This window comes from Balaenoptera borealis (genome assembly GCF_965194805.1).
Source record: "Balaenoptera borealis genome assembly, chromosome: 11".
NCBI classification, from domain to species: Eukaryota; Metazoa; Chordata; class Mammalia; order Artiodactyla; family Balaenopteridae; genus Balaenoptera; species Balaenoptera borealis.
In genome coordinates this window covers 37369326-37382215 of record NC_138868.1, presented here as the reverse complement: position 1 = coordinate 37382215, position 12890 = coordinate 37369326, and the positions used below count along the sequence as shown (strand labels likewise).

The 12890-nt window shown below is 45.5% G+C and overlaps 1 protein-coding gene across 12 annotated transcripts in view; it reads left to right on the top strand.

The window, feature by feature from the left end:
- NAV2 (neuron navigator 2) overlaps nucleotides 1-12890 on the top strand; it is an 858870-nt gene that overhangs the window by 793980 nt on the left and 52000 nt on the right. For all 12 annotated transcript variants that reach the window (XR_014231592.1, XM_082342380.1, XM_082342385.1 and 9 more), the window contains 6 exons: nucleotides 1017-1069; nucleotides 5875-5898; nucleotides 6013-6087; nucleotides 10641-10724; nucleotides 11118-11229; nucleotides 12540-12685. Coding sequence is in view for 11 of the 12 variants with exons in the window: in XM_082342380.1 (XP_082198506.1) it covers nucleotides 1017-1069; nucleotides 5875-5898; nucleotides 6013-6087; nucleotides 10641-10724; nucleotides 11118-11229; nucleotides 12540-12685 (494 nt within the window). In the remaining variant the exon portion in view is untranslated. The remainder of the gene's footprint in view (nucleotides 1-1016; nucleotides 1070-5874; nucleotides 5899-6012; nucleotides 6088-10640; nucleotides 10725-11117; nucleotides 11230-12539; nucleotides 12686-12890) is intronic.

Below are 12890 nucleotides of genomic sequence, written 5' to 3'. Positions count from 1 at the left end.
AGTTGAGTTCACTCCTTGGGTGGTAGGTGAAAGCCGTCTAGTACACATGGAAAGTTCCTCCCCAGCCTCCCACTCTCAGACCGCAGGTGAGAGCGCAGTGTGGGGTAGAAGCATTCCACTCCTGGTCAGGGAAGCTGTGCCCCATTAGAAGGTCTGTGATGTCTCAACAGGCATATTTCTGTCTTTCAAACAAATTGTTGAGAGATTACTAAGAAAATGTCATTAAAGAATCTGGTTTCCAAGAAGAGAAGTCAGCCAGAATACCTAGTCCTGGAAAAGACCATGGTTTAAATTACATGAAAACAGAAAATAAAATGTCTCCATTGGCTGGGGGCAGGAGGGGGTGAGGAGGGTACAAGGATGGTACCCGAAGTACCAGTCACAAACAGAAAAGAGGACACTTTGTAGATATGATAGAAATCAAATGAAGAATCTATGTTTCTGTGGATATGTTTTCTAAACAATGTTCTACCACAGGGTCATCTAGAATGAATTTACCATGGCCAACAGCCAGCCTCCTATGCTCAAAATAATCAGCTCGTCTTTTTGCTTATACAAATGGCAGATGCTAGCAACCCAATCTTAACCCTAAGGGGATACATTAGAAAAAAGAAAGGAATAAAATATGCTGGAACAGAGGAGGTAAAAGTTGCCTCTGGGTAACAGAATTATGAGTCACACAGGTTATGGCAGTGAAAATGCTTCTTAACATTTCTCTGTACTTGAAACATTTAGCTTAGTAATTATGTGTTATTTTGATAGTTAGAGCAGGGGTAGTATTTAGAATGTTGTAAGAAAAAAAAATGTGGTAATAGAGAGATGACTCCCATAGAAAATTATTCCTTACTTGACACCGACCTGTCACCAAACCAGGAAAGGTTGGGTCAAGGTGAGGTTAAGTTGCTCCAAGCCTGGTAATGTCCTCTAATGCTGAGTTTCTCCTTCCCTTCCCCTTTTCGGCTCCAAAGTAGCCAACTGTGCAATTCACCTTTTCTTTCTTTTCTTTTTTTAAACAGTTCATGGTTCCTCACTCTCCTTGGTTTCCAGCACGTCATCAATTTATTCTACAGTGAGTATAAATCAGTGCTGTGTGGCTATGTGTGTCAAAAATAAAATACAAGCATGTCTCCTAGAGAGAGTATTTCCATTATAAGGGAATCAATTAATTAGGGAACAAGGTTTGAAATTCACGAACAGTTACTGATGTACCAACCAATAAATCAGGAGGTGACTTTTGTTAAAGTGGCAGTGTGCTTCGAGTGGTAACTAGTTAGAATGTATGAGATGCCTTTTTCAACTTTGTGTCTGCCTCAGTTTCTTTGTCTGTAAAGTAGAAAGAACAACAGCCCCCCTACCCTGTGGCGTTGTAATGAGAATTAAAGTTATGAATATTACTGTTCACTGCAATATAAATTCCTTGAGGACAAGGACTTTTTTCTGGTTTTATTCCTAGTGCCTAGAACCGGGCCTAGCATATAGTAGGTGTTCAAAAAATAGGTTTGCATGAAATAAGAAAATGCACGTAAAGCAATGAATAGAGTGTACGCAGCACAGAGGAAGCTCTCGTAAATGATAGCTGTCATCAGTGAGAGGTCTACTGAACAAAAGCCAAACTTAATCAAATATAGTACTGGATTTATTCAGTATGCTTACTTTTTATAACTATGTGCATAACTATCTTAAAAACGTTAACTCGGGAATTCCTGTAGGAAAAAAAACATTTGACTAATTAGGAGTTGGGAATTCTTTAGCCCTTAATTCCATGGAGGACAGATGTTTTAATAATTCAGTATTTGGTAATGCCAGTTTTCTCGGCTCTGTAGTGGGACAAACTGTAGATAGCCCCCTGTAAGTTAAAGACCATCCCAGAATCAAGTCAAAGAGCCCAGGGCCTGACTGTTCTTTCTTAGGCCTGTAGCGAGCAAACAGACTTCAGTGGTTGCCGACATGGTCTGATTTGAAGGACCTAGAAACGTTCTCTTCTGCTCCTACCCACCTTGCCCCTCCAACTCCACAGGACCTCTTTGCTCTGCTAGTCATCTTGTCTGAAGTTTTGTCAAAGTCCTGGCTTTCATTTTAAAGACTTTATATATGGTAACCTTGGGAAGGGGTTATTTAAGCCGTTATCCAAGAAAGCATAGGGATGGCCTTCTAACTATCAGCTATTGCATCTACTGAGTCCTTTCCTCTAGAATGAAACTCTGTGACATGGGTACCAGACCAGAGGTGGTACTTTTCAGCCTAGATTCACTTCTTCCACAGTAGTTACTGGCACCAAGTATTGATATATGCCAGGCTCTGGGCTGAGCCCTGAGGACGTGGCTTAGGTGGAGGAAGGAGCCTGCTTCCGAAAGAGGAAGCCAGAGGCACAGAGGGCACGGGGGGCATGTGGAACTCTAGTTTCACAGGGTTGGTACAGTGCAGTCATACCAGACATTTCAGTGCCCAAGCCCCATGTTTTCCCAGGGAGTTCCCAGGGTTTCCTGTCAACACACTGTTCATTCAGAAAAGTGAAAAATGGGGGCTGGCCTGCGTCAGCCAGCCTGGGAGGGAAAGAGCACGAGCTCCTCCACCTGTGAGAATTCAGATGCAGGAAACCATCACTTGCAGTTCCTGGCTGCTTCCCCTTCATGCCAACCACCGGGAGTTCTTAGAGCTACAGGCCTCTCTTTCAGTAATGTTTGTTCTAGGCGTGTGGACCTGAAGTTCGTGTTTTCATGAAATTTGAAATTGTCCTTTCTGAGTTGATATAAATTCACAAATTACCAAAGACCTAATAATAATCATTTTTAATTCCATGTTTATCTGGATAGCAAGAGACCCGAGGCCTATTCATAGTTTTTCCCTTACTGTATGACTTTGGACAAATTACCTCCTTATTCTGAGGGTCTCTGTTTTGCCCTTGGCCTCAGGGAGCTCGGCCAAGTGGTCTCCGAGGTCCCTACAACCTCTGACATTCCACTAGTTGGTGAGTCAAAGGTTCCCATGTACTGTTCTTTATATGTGCCTTCTCTGAGAATGTAAGTTGCTTTTGCGGACTTTTTACAAAATACTCTAACCTTTGAATATTTTCATGATGGAGTGGTATGCTAATTCCAAGGAAAACTGCAAGTCTGGCCAGGCAGTGGTGTGTGGTCCCTTATCTATTATTAGCTCCTTGGTGATGATGAAATTCAGAAACAAATGCTCAGGCGCCTTTGTAAATGAAAAGGTAAATAAGTTCGTATTTGCTGTCTAAAAAGAGATCTTTGGAGCGTCTTAAGTTGCCACCAGCCCAGACCAAAGAGTCTGTTTAAGACCAGAGTGTTTTAAAGGCTCTTATTGGATGATAATAGGCTTTCTCCCCCCTGAAATCTCTGTAATTCTTAGATATTCAAGAATGTTCATTCTGGCTGAAATTTGCCTGTAATTTTAATTACAAAGGAAAGAAAAGACAGCCTGATGCTAAACAAATGCCATGAAGAGGTCATGGCCGGCCCTTGGAGTAGAAAAAAACTGAAGAGGCCACATCTGGCATCAGATTTGCTTTCTTCGTTGGTAGGGAGCAACAGATGAGTTCCCAGGGGAACTGCCTAGTGGAGAGAGGCCCGGAGCTTCCCTCGGAGTTCCCAGATGCACAGAAGAGCAGCAGCAGCTGGGGCAAGATACAAAACACATGATTTCTCCAGGCTGCTGTTGAGAGCAGGATTCCAGCCCCAGAGACAGGTGGGCACCGAGACAGACAGTGGCAGCCGCCCAAGGCAGGCTGTTGATAGAAGTGTTTAGAAGTTGGGCTGGTCCTCCTTGGATGGTTCAGCCTGCTAACAGACCTCCATTTGCCTCCCAAATGTTAGATAGCTGTGACGTTATCACCATTAACTTTTCTCCTTTGGATCAGACTCAGAAGCCAGGGCCTTATTTCTGGAAGGCCTCCAGGAGAATGTCGCTATAGTCAGAGCCGGAGAAAGTGCTGGTTAAGATCCATAGGCTCTGGAGCCAGACTACCTTGGATCCAATCCCAGTTCTATCACTTATCAGCTGTCGCCATGAGCAAATTATATTAGTACCTTCTGAAAGGGTTGTTATGAGGATTAAATGAATAATGAATGTCAAGTGCTTGGAACCGTCTCTGGCATATAGTAAGTGTTCAATAAAATGCTACTTATTATTACCAGAACGTAAGCAACATAAGATGTGAGGGACTTGGTCATGTTCACGGCTGTATCCCAGGTTCTTAAAACAGTGCTTGACACATAGTTAGAAATCAATAAACATCTGATGGTGGTGGGGATGAATTGATAGACAGGCAGACGGACAGACAAGGAGAGATGGCTGAATATTATCAGAGAGGGAAGAGTAAGCCCTGAGGACTTCTCCAAACCTTCTCCTGAAAGTGTTGCTTAGATGAGGAGATTGTCCAGCTGTGTGGCTTCGGGCACGATATCTAACCTCTCTGAGCCTCAGATGGAATACAAACCTACTTTGTGGAGTTACTGCAAGGGTTAACTGATTTGGCCCCAGTGTACCTAACAATTACTTACTGTTGTTAGAAGCCAGCCTGGAGGGAGGGCCTTCTGGGGCAGGACCAGGAGTGAGGGCGGTGGGAGCAGGATGTGAAGGGCGGTCAGACAGGAAACGGCTACCCACCTGTCCCAGCTGTTAGGTATAGGGACTACGGGGCCTAACGAATCATACGCCTCTGCATCCTGAACTAATAGAGAAGTAGAAACCAGAAACCAGATGCTGACTTTTTAAAAGAATGGGTTTATCACTAGTGAAATTGGATTAGGACACACATAGAGGACTCAAGGACAAAATAGGGTCCTTCCTGATTTTCACTCACCTACTTGGCTCCCAAGTCACTGTTCCACCCCAGGGAAGTGCAGATGGCGGGGTGTGGAGAGAAGGGCAGGAACACTTCCAATATTTCCAAGAAAGGGTGTGTTTGCGGGGGCAGTTGGGGAGGGTTGGGGGTTTCTTCATTTATGGACCCCCCCCCCCGGGAACCCCAGAAGAGAGAAGGAATAGTTCCTCCAACCCATGTGGGCTCCCCCTATGGGAAGAGATAAGTAGCTCGTAGTCTCTGGCTGGCCAACTGCTGTGTCACCACAGACCCAGGGCCCAGTATGGCAGGCTTTGCCAGCAAGAGGGCCTACAGGCTTCGTCTTTACTCCCCAGGGTCACAGGTAACTGGGGGACCAGAGATGGAGCGGCAGGAAGGTACAAGCCACCTTCATCCTTACAACCTGGGGAGTCACCAGGCTGGCTGACAGGGCTTCCCAGCCCCCCTCACTTCGGGAAGCTTCCTGACCTGCTGCTGTTTCTGCTTCAGTGCCCTAGGGAGATGAGAGGGAGGGATAAAATGGGGCAGAATTCATCTATGAGCCGTCCTCCCTGCCTCCCAGGTAGGATTGCCAGATTACATACAGAATGCCCAGTTAAATTTGAAATTCAGGTAGACAACGTATAATTTTTTAGTATAAGTATGTCCCCAATATGGCATGGGACATACTTAAACTAAAAAAAATTCAAACTTAACTCGGTGTCCTGTTTTTTTATTCGCTAAATCTGGCAACTCTGCCCTAGCTTATCCCCTTCTCCTCCCAGCTTCTCCCTGTCGTCATCTCCACCTGGGAACAGGGGGCTCCTCACCACCAAAACAGGAGCGTATTTCCTAATCCTTTCTAGTTTCTTAAAATAATGTGCTGTTCATATTTGGCCTTCCTGATTGGTCATATTAATTGAACCACTTGATCCAGAAAAGTCCATCAGGAAAGAAACTAATAAATCTTCAACACTGCTCTAAGTGTCCAAATATGGTACTCCCTGTAGGCAGGATTATACTGTTCTTAGTTCCTCAACTGGTCTAATTTCTTCTATGTTTTTTCTTTACAGCCAGAAGAAAAATGCCAGTCAGAGGTAAGGAAGAGTTGGCTAGTTGGATTTCGTCTTTCACTATTATCAGTTATTTCTCCCAGCTCATCCTGTAAGTAGACTCCCAAAGCAAGTAACTCTGTCCCTTGTTATCTTTAGATTCGCAAACTACGGCGGGAGCTGGATGCCTCCCAGGAGAAGGTTTCCGCTTTGACCACCCAGCTGACAGCAAATGTGAGTACAGACCCAGGGCGGTAGCCATTGCTACCTCTGAGCATTATAGAAGCAGTGTGGTATAATAAAAAAGACATAGGCTTTAGCATCGTGGGTGTGAGTGTCAGCTCTGACACTTACTGGCATTGTGCTTTGGGCAAATTCTTTAACTTCTGAGCCTGCCTTTGCTCATCTGTGTGTTGGGGAATGATAATATTTAGCTCTCAGGGGTGTCATGTGATCAGTACCTGAAATAGATTAAGTGCTCAGAAATGTTCGTCTTAAGAGAAAAAAAATCGAAGGCTCCACAGTAAATAGCTGACTGCTCTGTAATTGTAATATACACAAGTACGTGTTCAGGAGGCACTGCCAACTGGCATTCAATTCAGCAACTGTTTGAGTGCCAACTATGCCCCGGGTACTGTGGGTTCAACAGCAAAGCAGGCACAATCACTGTCATCTTAGTGTTCTTTCTCTGGTACAGCAGAGAGACAAAACAGTTTTGCTATAACATGATAGCTGTTGTGATAGCAATAAAGGGTGAAAGTTGCGGGAATATATAGGAGGAGCACCTAGATCAGTCTTGGTGGGGCTGGAAGAAGGCAGGAAAGGCTTCCTGGAGGAGGTGACATCTGATGAATGCTGTGTAGGGGAGGATGCATGGGAAGGACAGCATTCTAACCAAAGAGTAATTCGTGCAAAAGCCCACGGTGCATTTGGAAACTGTAAATAGCTCAGTGTAATTAGAATCTATGGCTTGGATGTGGGGAAGAGGCTGAGGTGGAGGGGAGAAGGAAGTGGAAAGGAGGGAGGCATCGAAGAAAGGCAAGGGTCAGGCCACATCCTGAAGGCTCTCAGCTGTTAGGTGGTTAAGTCAGCTTCCTAACTGTGGTGTGGTTATAGGATTTGAGGGGTCAGAGTGGAGGCAGAGATCTCCTACCCCATCAGATCAGTCTATAAAGGAGGCGCAGAGCCGTGAGTTGGCGAGGGCTGAGGCTCAGAAGGCAGGGCCTGAGGTTCTGGAAGGTGCTGAGATGCCTCAGAGGCAGGGCTTCCTGCTTGGGAGCACACAACCCAGCTTGAGATCACATATCCGTGTGTGTGAGCCTGTCAGAAAGCCACCTGCGTGACTCCCAGCATGCTGTTAAAATGAAAAGCAACTTCAAAAGCTTGTCTTCTTTGGACCAGGAAGGTAATTGATATTTATCTGCAGCTTTTGCCCACATAATTCCTGGCTTGAGCCTGAGTCTACTCAAGGAAACTTTCCAGTTCACTTTAAAGTCTGCGCATGAAGTGCCTAGCACAGTGCTTGACCTTGATTATAGGCTCAGTCATTGGTAACTACCCATAACTATTCATTCTCCCGAGCTCTCTTACATTTCTGGAAATCTTTGGGGTTTTTTCCAAAACCCTAGTATACTAGGCTACTGTGTGTTTTATAATCCTTTATTTCCTTGACTTCTTCCTCTGTCGGTAACTCTATCCAAAGAAGATCAGAAATTGATGTTAGATCTGAAATTTGAGGCTTAGAGCCTAGTTAAGACGGCAGAGGTATTCTTCTGTGGGTAGTCTTCATCTCAGTAACCAGATGCATGCATTCGAATCCAGCACCTACCCCAGACCCGGTGAGCCAGGGGTCTCCTCGAAACATGTGAGGTTTGACAGGTGATTTGGAGCTACTCCCCTAGTTAAGAATTACAGCTGCCAATGGCTGCCCCTTACTAATGAAAAAATAGTAAGTAATTTACTTATCAGTGAACTTGGATTAATTCCTCCAGTGACCTCATGCTTCCCCAAGGGACCTTACATTGGGCCATTTGGAACTATCCTCTCTGATCAAGAAGAGTGAGATCTCTCACATATTATTATTATTTCAGAAGTACGTTTTGCTCTTCACAAAAGCCATTGAATCCAGTATTGTTTTCTTTTTTTTCTTTTCTTTTCTTTTTTTTAATTAATTAATTTATTTTTGGCTGCGTTGGGTCTTTGTTGCTGCTCACAGGCTTTCTCTGCTTGCGGTGAGCGGGAGCTACTCTTTGTTGTGGTGCGCGGGCTTCTCATTGCCGTGGCTTCTCTTGTTGCAGAGCACGGGCTCTAGGCGCGTGGGCTTCAGTAGTTGTGGCACGCGGGCTCAGTAGTTGTGGCGCACGGGCTTAGTTGCTCCACAGCATGTGGGATCTTCCCGGACCAGGGCTCGAACCTGTGTCCCCTGCGTTGGCAGGCGGATTCTTAACCACTGCGCCACCAGGGAAGCCCCAGTATTGTTTTAAAGTAAATATTTAGTCTTGCCACACACCGCCAGCAGTGCTAACGTGTTTTACTGTCTGCCATCTTTCTCGCAGGCCAAGCTGTGTTTGTTTTTCTAGGACAAACTACTCAAAGCCACCTTCTCTGAGTGTTTTTATACCACTTGTGTTTGTTTTCCTGGGAATATGAGAATGCTGCTTGCTGAGAAGGCTGTTGTGCGGCTCTAAACCAGCCTCCTGGCCCATATGTTCATAATCGAGATCATGACACAAAGTCAGTCCTTTTGCTCGCCAGCAAAATGCGATCCTCTGGTTCTTCAGAGCGAATGTGGTTCCTTCTTGAGTTGCAAAAACACTCTCTTGATAGCAGTCTTCATGGGGTCAGGTTTTTGCTTTTGTTTTTAACTGAAGAGCAATTTTGAATGCCCACAAAGAGACTCTTGGGGCAATCAAATGAGAATTGAAATAAATGGAAATTCGGTCATTTAAATTTGACCTTGTCATTCCTTTGAAATGCAAGGGTAGCAGTCATTCTTTTTCACATCCATGTCCTGGCTTCATTCACTTTGTGAATGTCTTGAATTGGTTGGCTTTTGTTCTGCCACATTGTCCCGGGCAAACTAAAGCATATCTCTTTATTTTAAAATGCAAAGGCATTTTCTCAATTTTTAATAAAGAGAGAGCGTGCAATCAGAAAGAAGCTGGCCAGTCCACTTAACATTTCTATCTCAAGTGCCCTTGCTCCCTGCCGGTTCCTACGGCCAATGGAAAAGAGACTCAGCAGTTGATCCTAGAGATGTCTTATCCTCCGTCTCCCTGTTTGATGAAGTCCAGTAACCGAGGCCTCTCACTCACTTGTCAAGTCTGTCCTCCTCAAACTGAAATGTCCACTGACCCTGACCCTCCTCACAGCACAGGGTGACGGCTCCTCTCCCACCCTTGTCTTCTTCACTCTGTGAGTCAGTCACCTTTTCCTCTAGAAGTTTCCAGAACCATCAGATCTCACTTCTCCCAAGACTCAAGTATCTTGCTGGTCCTTCTGATTCCTCCTGTGACCTTCTGTGTATCTACCCACCCCGCTCCTAGAACCCTTTCTTGATGTCTCCACACCTGTGTTCTCATTGTATCTTTTGTCACTTTCTCAGTCCCAAACCCCTTCCTTTCCCTGCAGTCTCTAGTCATTCCTGTGTTTTGCAATTCCTTAACAGTTTATAGGTCATTTTCAACTATATTGTTTCATTCAGTGCTCACAATCACCCTGGGAGGAACATAGATATTGCTTCCATTTTATAGACGAAGAAACTGAGGCCAGTAGGATTAGATGAGTTGTCCATTCTTTATCCTTGGTTTTAACAATATTATCAGGATCCTAGGTCAACTAACTAATATTTCACCTACTGCTCTGTGGAAGAAGGAAAAAGGCTTAGTGTTGGGACACAGAGTTGCATCTTGCCCTTGAAGAGGGTTTCAGAGAAAGGGGCAGACAGGGAAGCATCACATTTCTCAATTCTATGATATATATTTTTTTCATGTTTTTCGCATCTCTGAAAATTGGATGCATATTTCAGCTATAATTGGCGGCATTTTTAAAACTGTCTTTGTAAAACGTAAAATAATGGTGTGTCTGATGCTGTCTTCTAACAGGGATACAAAAGTGCAGGGGAGCCCCAGGGAAAGTCATAACTCCAGGGAAAACGGTGGGCAGGTTCTCTAAGGAGGTAGCAGATGGGCCTTTCGGTGGCTTTTTATTAACCAGGATTATAACAAGCAACATCTGCCAACCACTTTGTTCATTTATCCTACAAACACACTCAACGTGAGGCTCTACTGTGAGCTTGGTGCTTGGGGAACAAAAGGTCATCCTGCAGTGTAGTGGAGACCGGCGTAAATCAGCAATCACAAGAGTGTGTGTTTTTGACTGTGATATCACCATGCGTACATCAGCAGCAGTCCAGTGTGCTTGTGGGAGTGAATAGGAGGGAACCAACCCAATCTGGGGGTGTCTTGAAGGCATGCGCTGAGGTCTGTTGAGAAGGATGGGTAAAAATCAGTTAGGGAGGCAGTTGGGAGAAGAGCATTCCAGGCAGCGGGGAAAGCATGCAGAAAAGCCCTAAGGTGGGAAGAAGCACGGGGTGTGAAGGACGTGAAAGTCTAGAGTAACTGGATCCCAGAGAGTGGTGAGGAGTAGGGCTCAAGAGGCTGAAGAAGTCGACAGGGGCTAGCCCACGTGGCTCCATTTGGATTTCCGTCTTTAAGACCTGGCACCCTTTAGGCACTCCTACCTTGCAAGATAATGTAACTGAAGGGAAATGTGTCTTTCCCATCCAGGCTCACCTCGTGGCAGCCTTTGAACAGAGTCTTGGAAACATGACAATCAGGCTCCAGAGCTTAACCATGACGGCTGAGCAGAAGGTAAAGCAGAAAGAATGCTTCTTCCCTCCCTGCTTGGAATTAACAACAAACCTAAAAACATTATCCTCTTTTATTCCAGAGAGTTGTATAGATTTTAGTGTGCTTGTTGGACTGTTGGAATTGAATCTGAAAGAATAGGTCTGCTGAGTGAAAATGTGACCTAGATGGAGTGGCAGTTAACTGCATCGGCCACAGATCTTAGTCCTATTCTTTCTGCGTTGATGTACTCACACGTGCCTATTGAAAACTGATTCAACCTGATGTTTGACACAAAGGTTTCCTGCAACTCCTTCATTCTCTACCCTCCTCTAAGCTGACGATGCTAAGCTGTACTTCAGCTGAACTCGGTACAAAATGATTTGGGGATGACCACTGTTTTCGTCTATTCCTCAGGATTCAGAACTGAATGAGTTAAGAAAAACCATTGAGCTGCTGAAGAAACAGAACGCAGCTGCCCAGGCGGCCATTAATGGGGTAATTAACACCCCAGAGCTCAACTGCAAAGGTAAAGGGAGAGAAACAGCCTCAGACCAGCGACCTGCCTGCCCTTAGGAACCCTCCCTTGACAATATATGATGCAACCTCCCTGCCAGAGGGTGGGTGTCCGTGGCAGTCGGACAGGTCCTAGAAGGCACTTAATCCAGTTACTTCCAGCCTCTAGGAAAACAGCTGTTCCAGCTCATCCTCTTCTCTGATGTATCTCAAAATGGAAGAAAGTATATCTCTGTTGGCAAAGTGTCAAAGTATTTCATAGCCTTAACGTCACTAATGCTTTGATATTTACATATTGACCTGGGACAGCCTGAAATGGGTTCGTCTCTCATTTGTCCCGGAAAATATTCTGGAAGGATTGCTTTGTCCTTGTGTATCTTACTTGGGTGGTGGGGGGAGATATGGGCATGAGGAGGAGTTACGTCCAGAAAATGATATGAAGAGAACCGATAGAAAAGTAATAGTGAGAGTTAACATTTATGGAACATTCGCTGTGTTCTAAGCACCGTGCTCAGTGTTTACATTATTTCATTATTCCATTTTCTCTCCACAACACGCTTATGAGTGCAGTGCTGGTCCTGTCCGCATTGTACTGAGGGGAATACTGAATTTTAGAGGCGAGAGTCCCATCCTGAGGCCACAGAGTGTGAGAAACAGAAATGGCACGAGAACCCAAGTCTGCCCCTGAAACCAGTGCTCTTAAAGACCGGGCTGTCAGGGTCGTTCTGTGATTGTGAGGAACACTGTCTGCAAACTTTATTTTGGTCTCACTACTGTTCTGGGCAGTGTTATTTCTGGTACCACTGTTATCTCAAACGTCAGACCTCCTGGAAAAGCGAGGCTAGAAGTGAAGTGGGAAGGATTGGCAAGAGCTGGCCAGGCAGAGCAGAGGGAGAAGAGCATCCCAGGAAGAGAGAATGGCACCTGTAAGGTGGTGAGAGGACATGGGCTTGGCATGTCCAAGGGCCTGAAAGAAGGCTGGTGCGGGAGGAGCGGGGAGAGCAAAGGAGGAGGCACTCATGACACAGATGAGTATTGCCGCAACTCACAGGCGCATTTTAGCTCAAAAGAGTGAGTGTGGGGGGACCTCTAAGCCTCCCCTGACTTCTGTTTTGTAAAATGGAGAGAGCCCTCCTTTAATTGACCGAAGAGGGCGTAGCACTCAGCTACCCAAGGACCTTAAAACCAGCATCACGGAACAGAAGGTGATGTCTAATGGGAAATAACCTCCTAGTCCTTGGGTGTGTGGACTTAGGTGTAAATCCTGGGGCAAAGGAAGGGGCTCAAGTCAGCAACTCCTGATGTCCTGCCTTGGGTCTCCAGGAAATGGTACCTCCCAGTCCGCAGACCTCCGTATCCGCAGACAGCATTCCTCCGACAGCGTCTCCAGCATCAACAGTGCCACCAGTCACTCCAGCGTGGGCAGCAACATAGAGAGTGATTCAAAGAAGAAGAAGAGAAAGAATTGGGTAAGTGTGCATCCAAAGACTCTCATGGGCACTAGCAGAGTCAGGCTAGGAAACAGTGTGCCCCAGATAGAGCCCAGGCTAGCTCTTAACTTCACAACATAGACCTTTGGGAGTCAATCCAGAGAAGTGGCTTGTGGACAGGTTTCTACTAAAATCAGGGTGGTGCTCAGCCAAACCCTAGGATTTATGAAATAACGACCTCTTT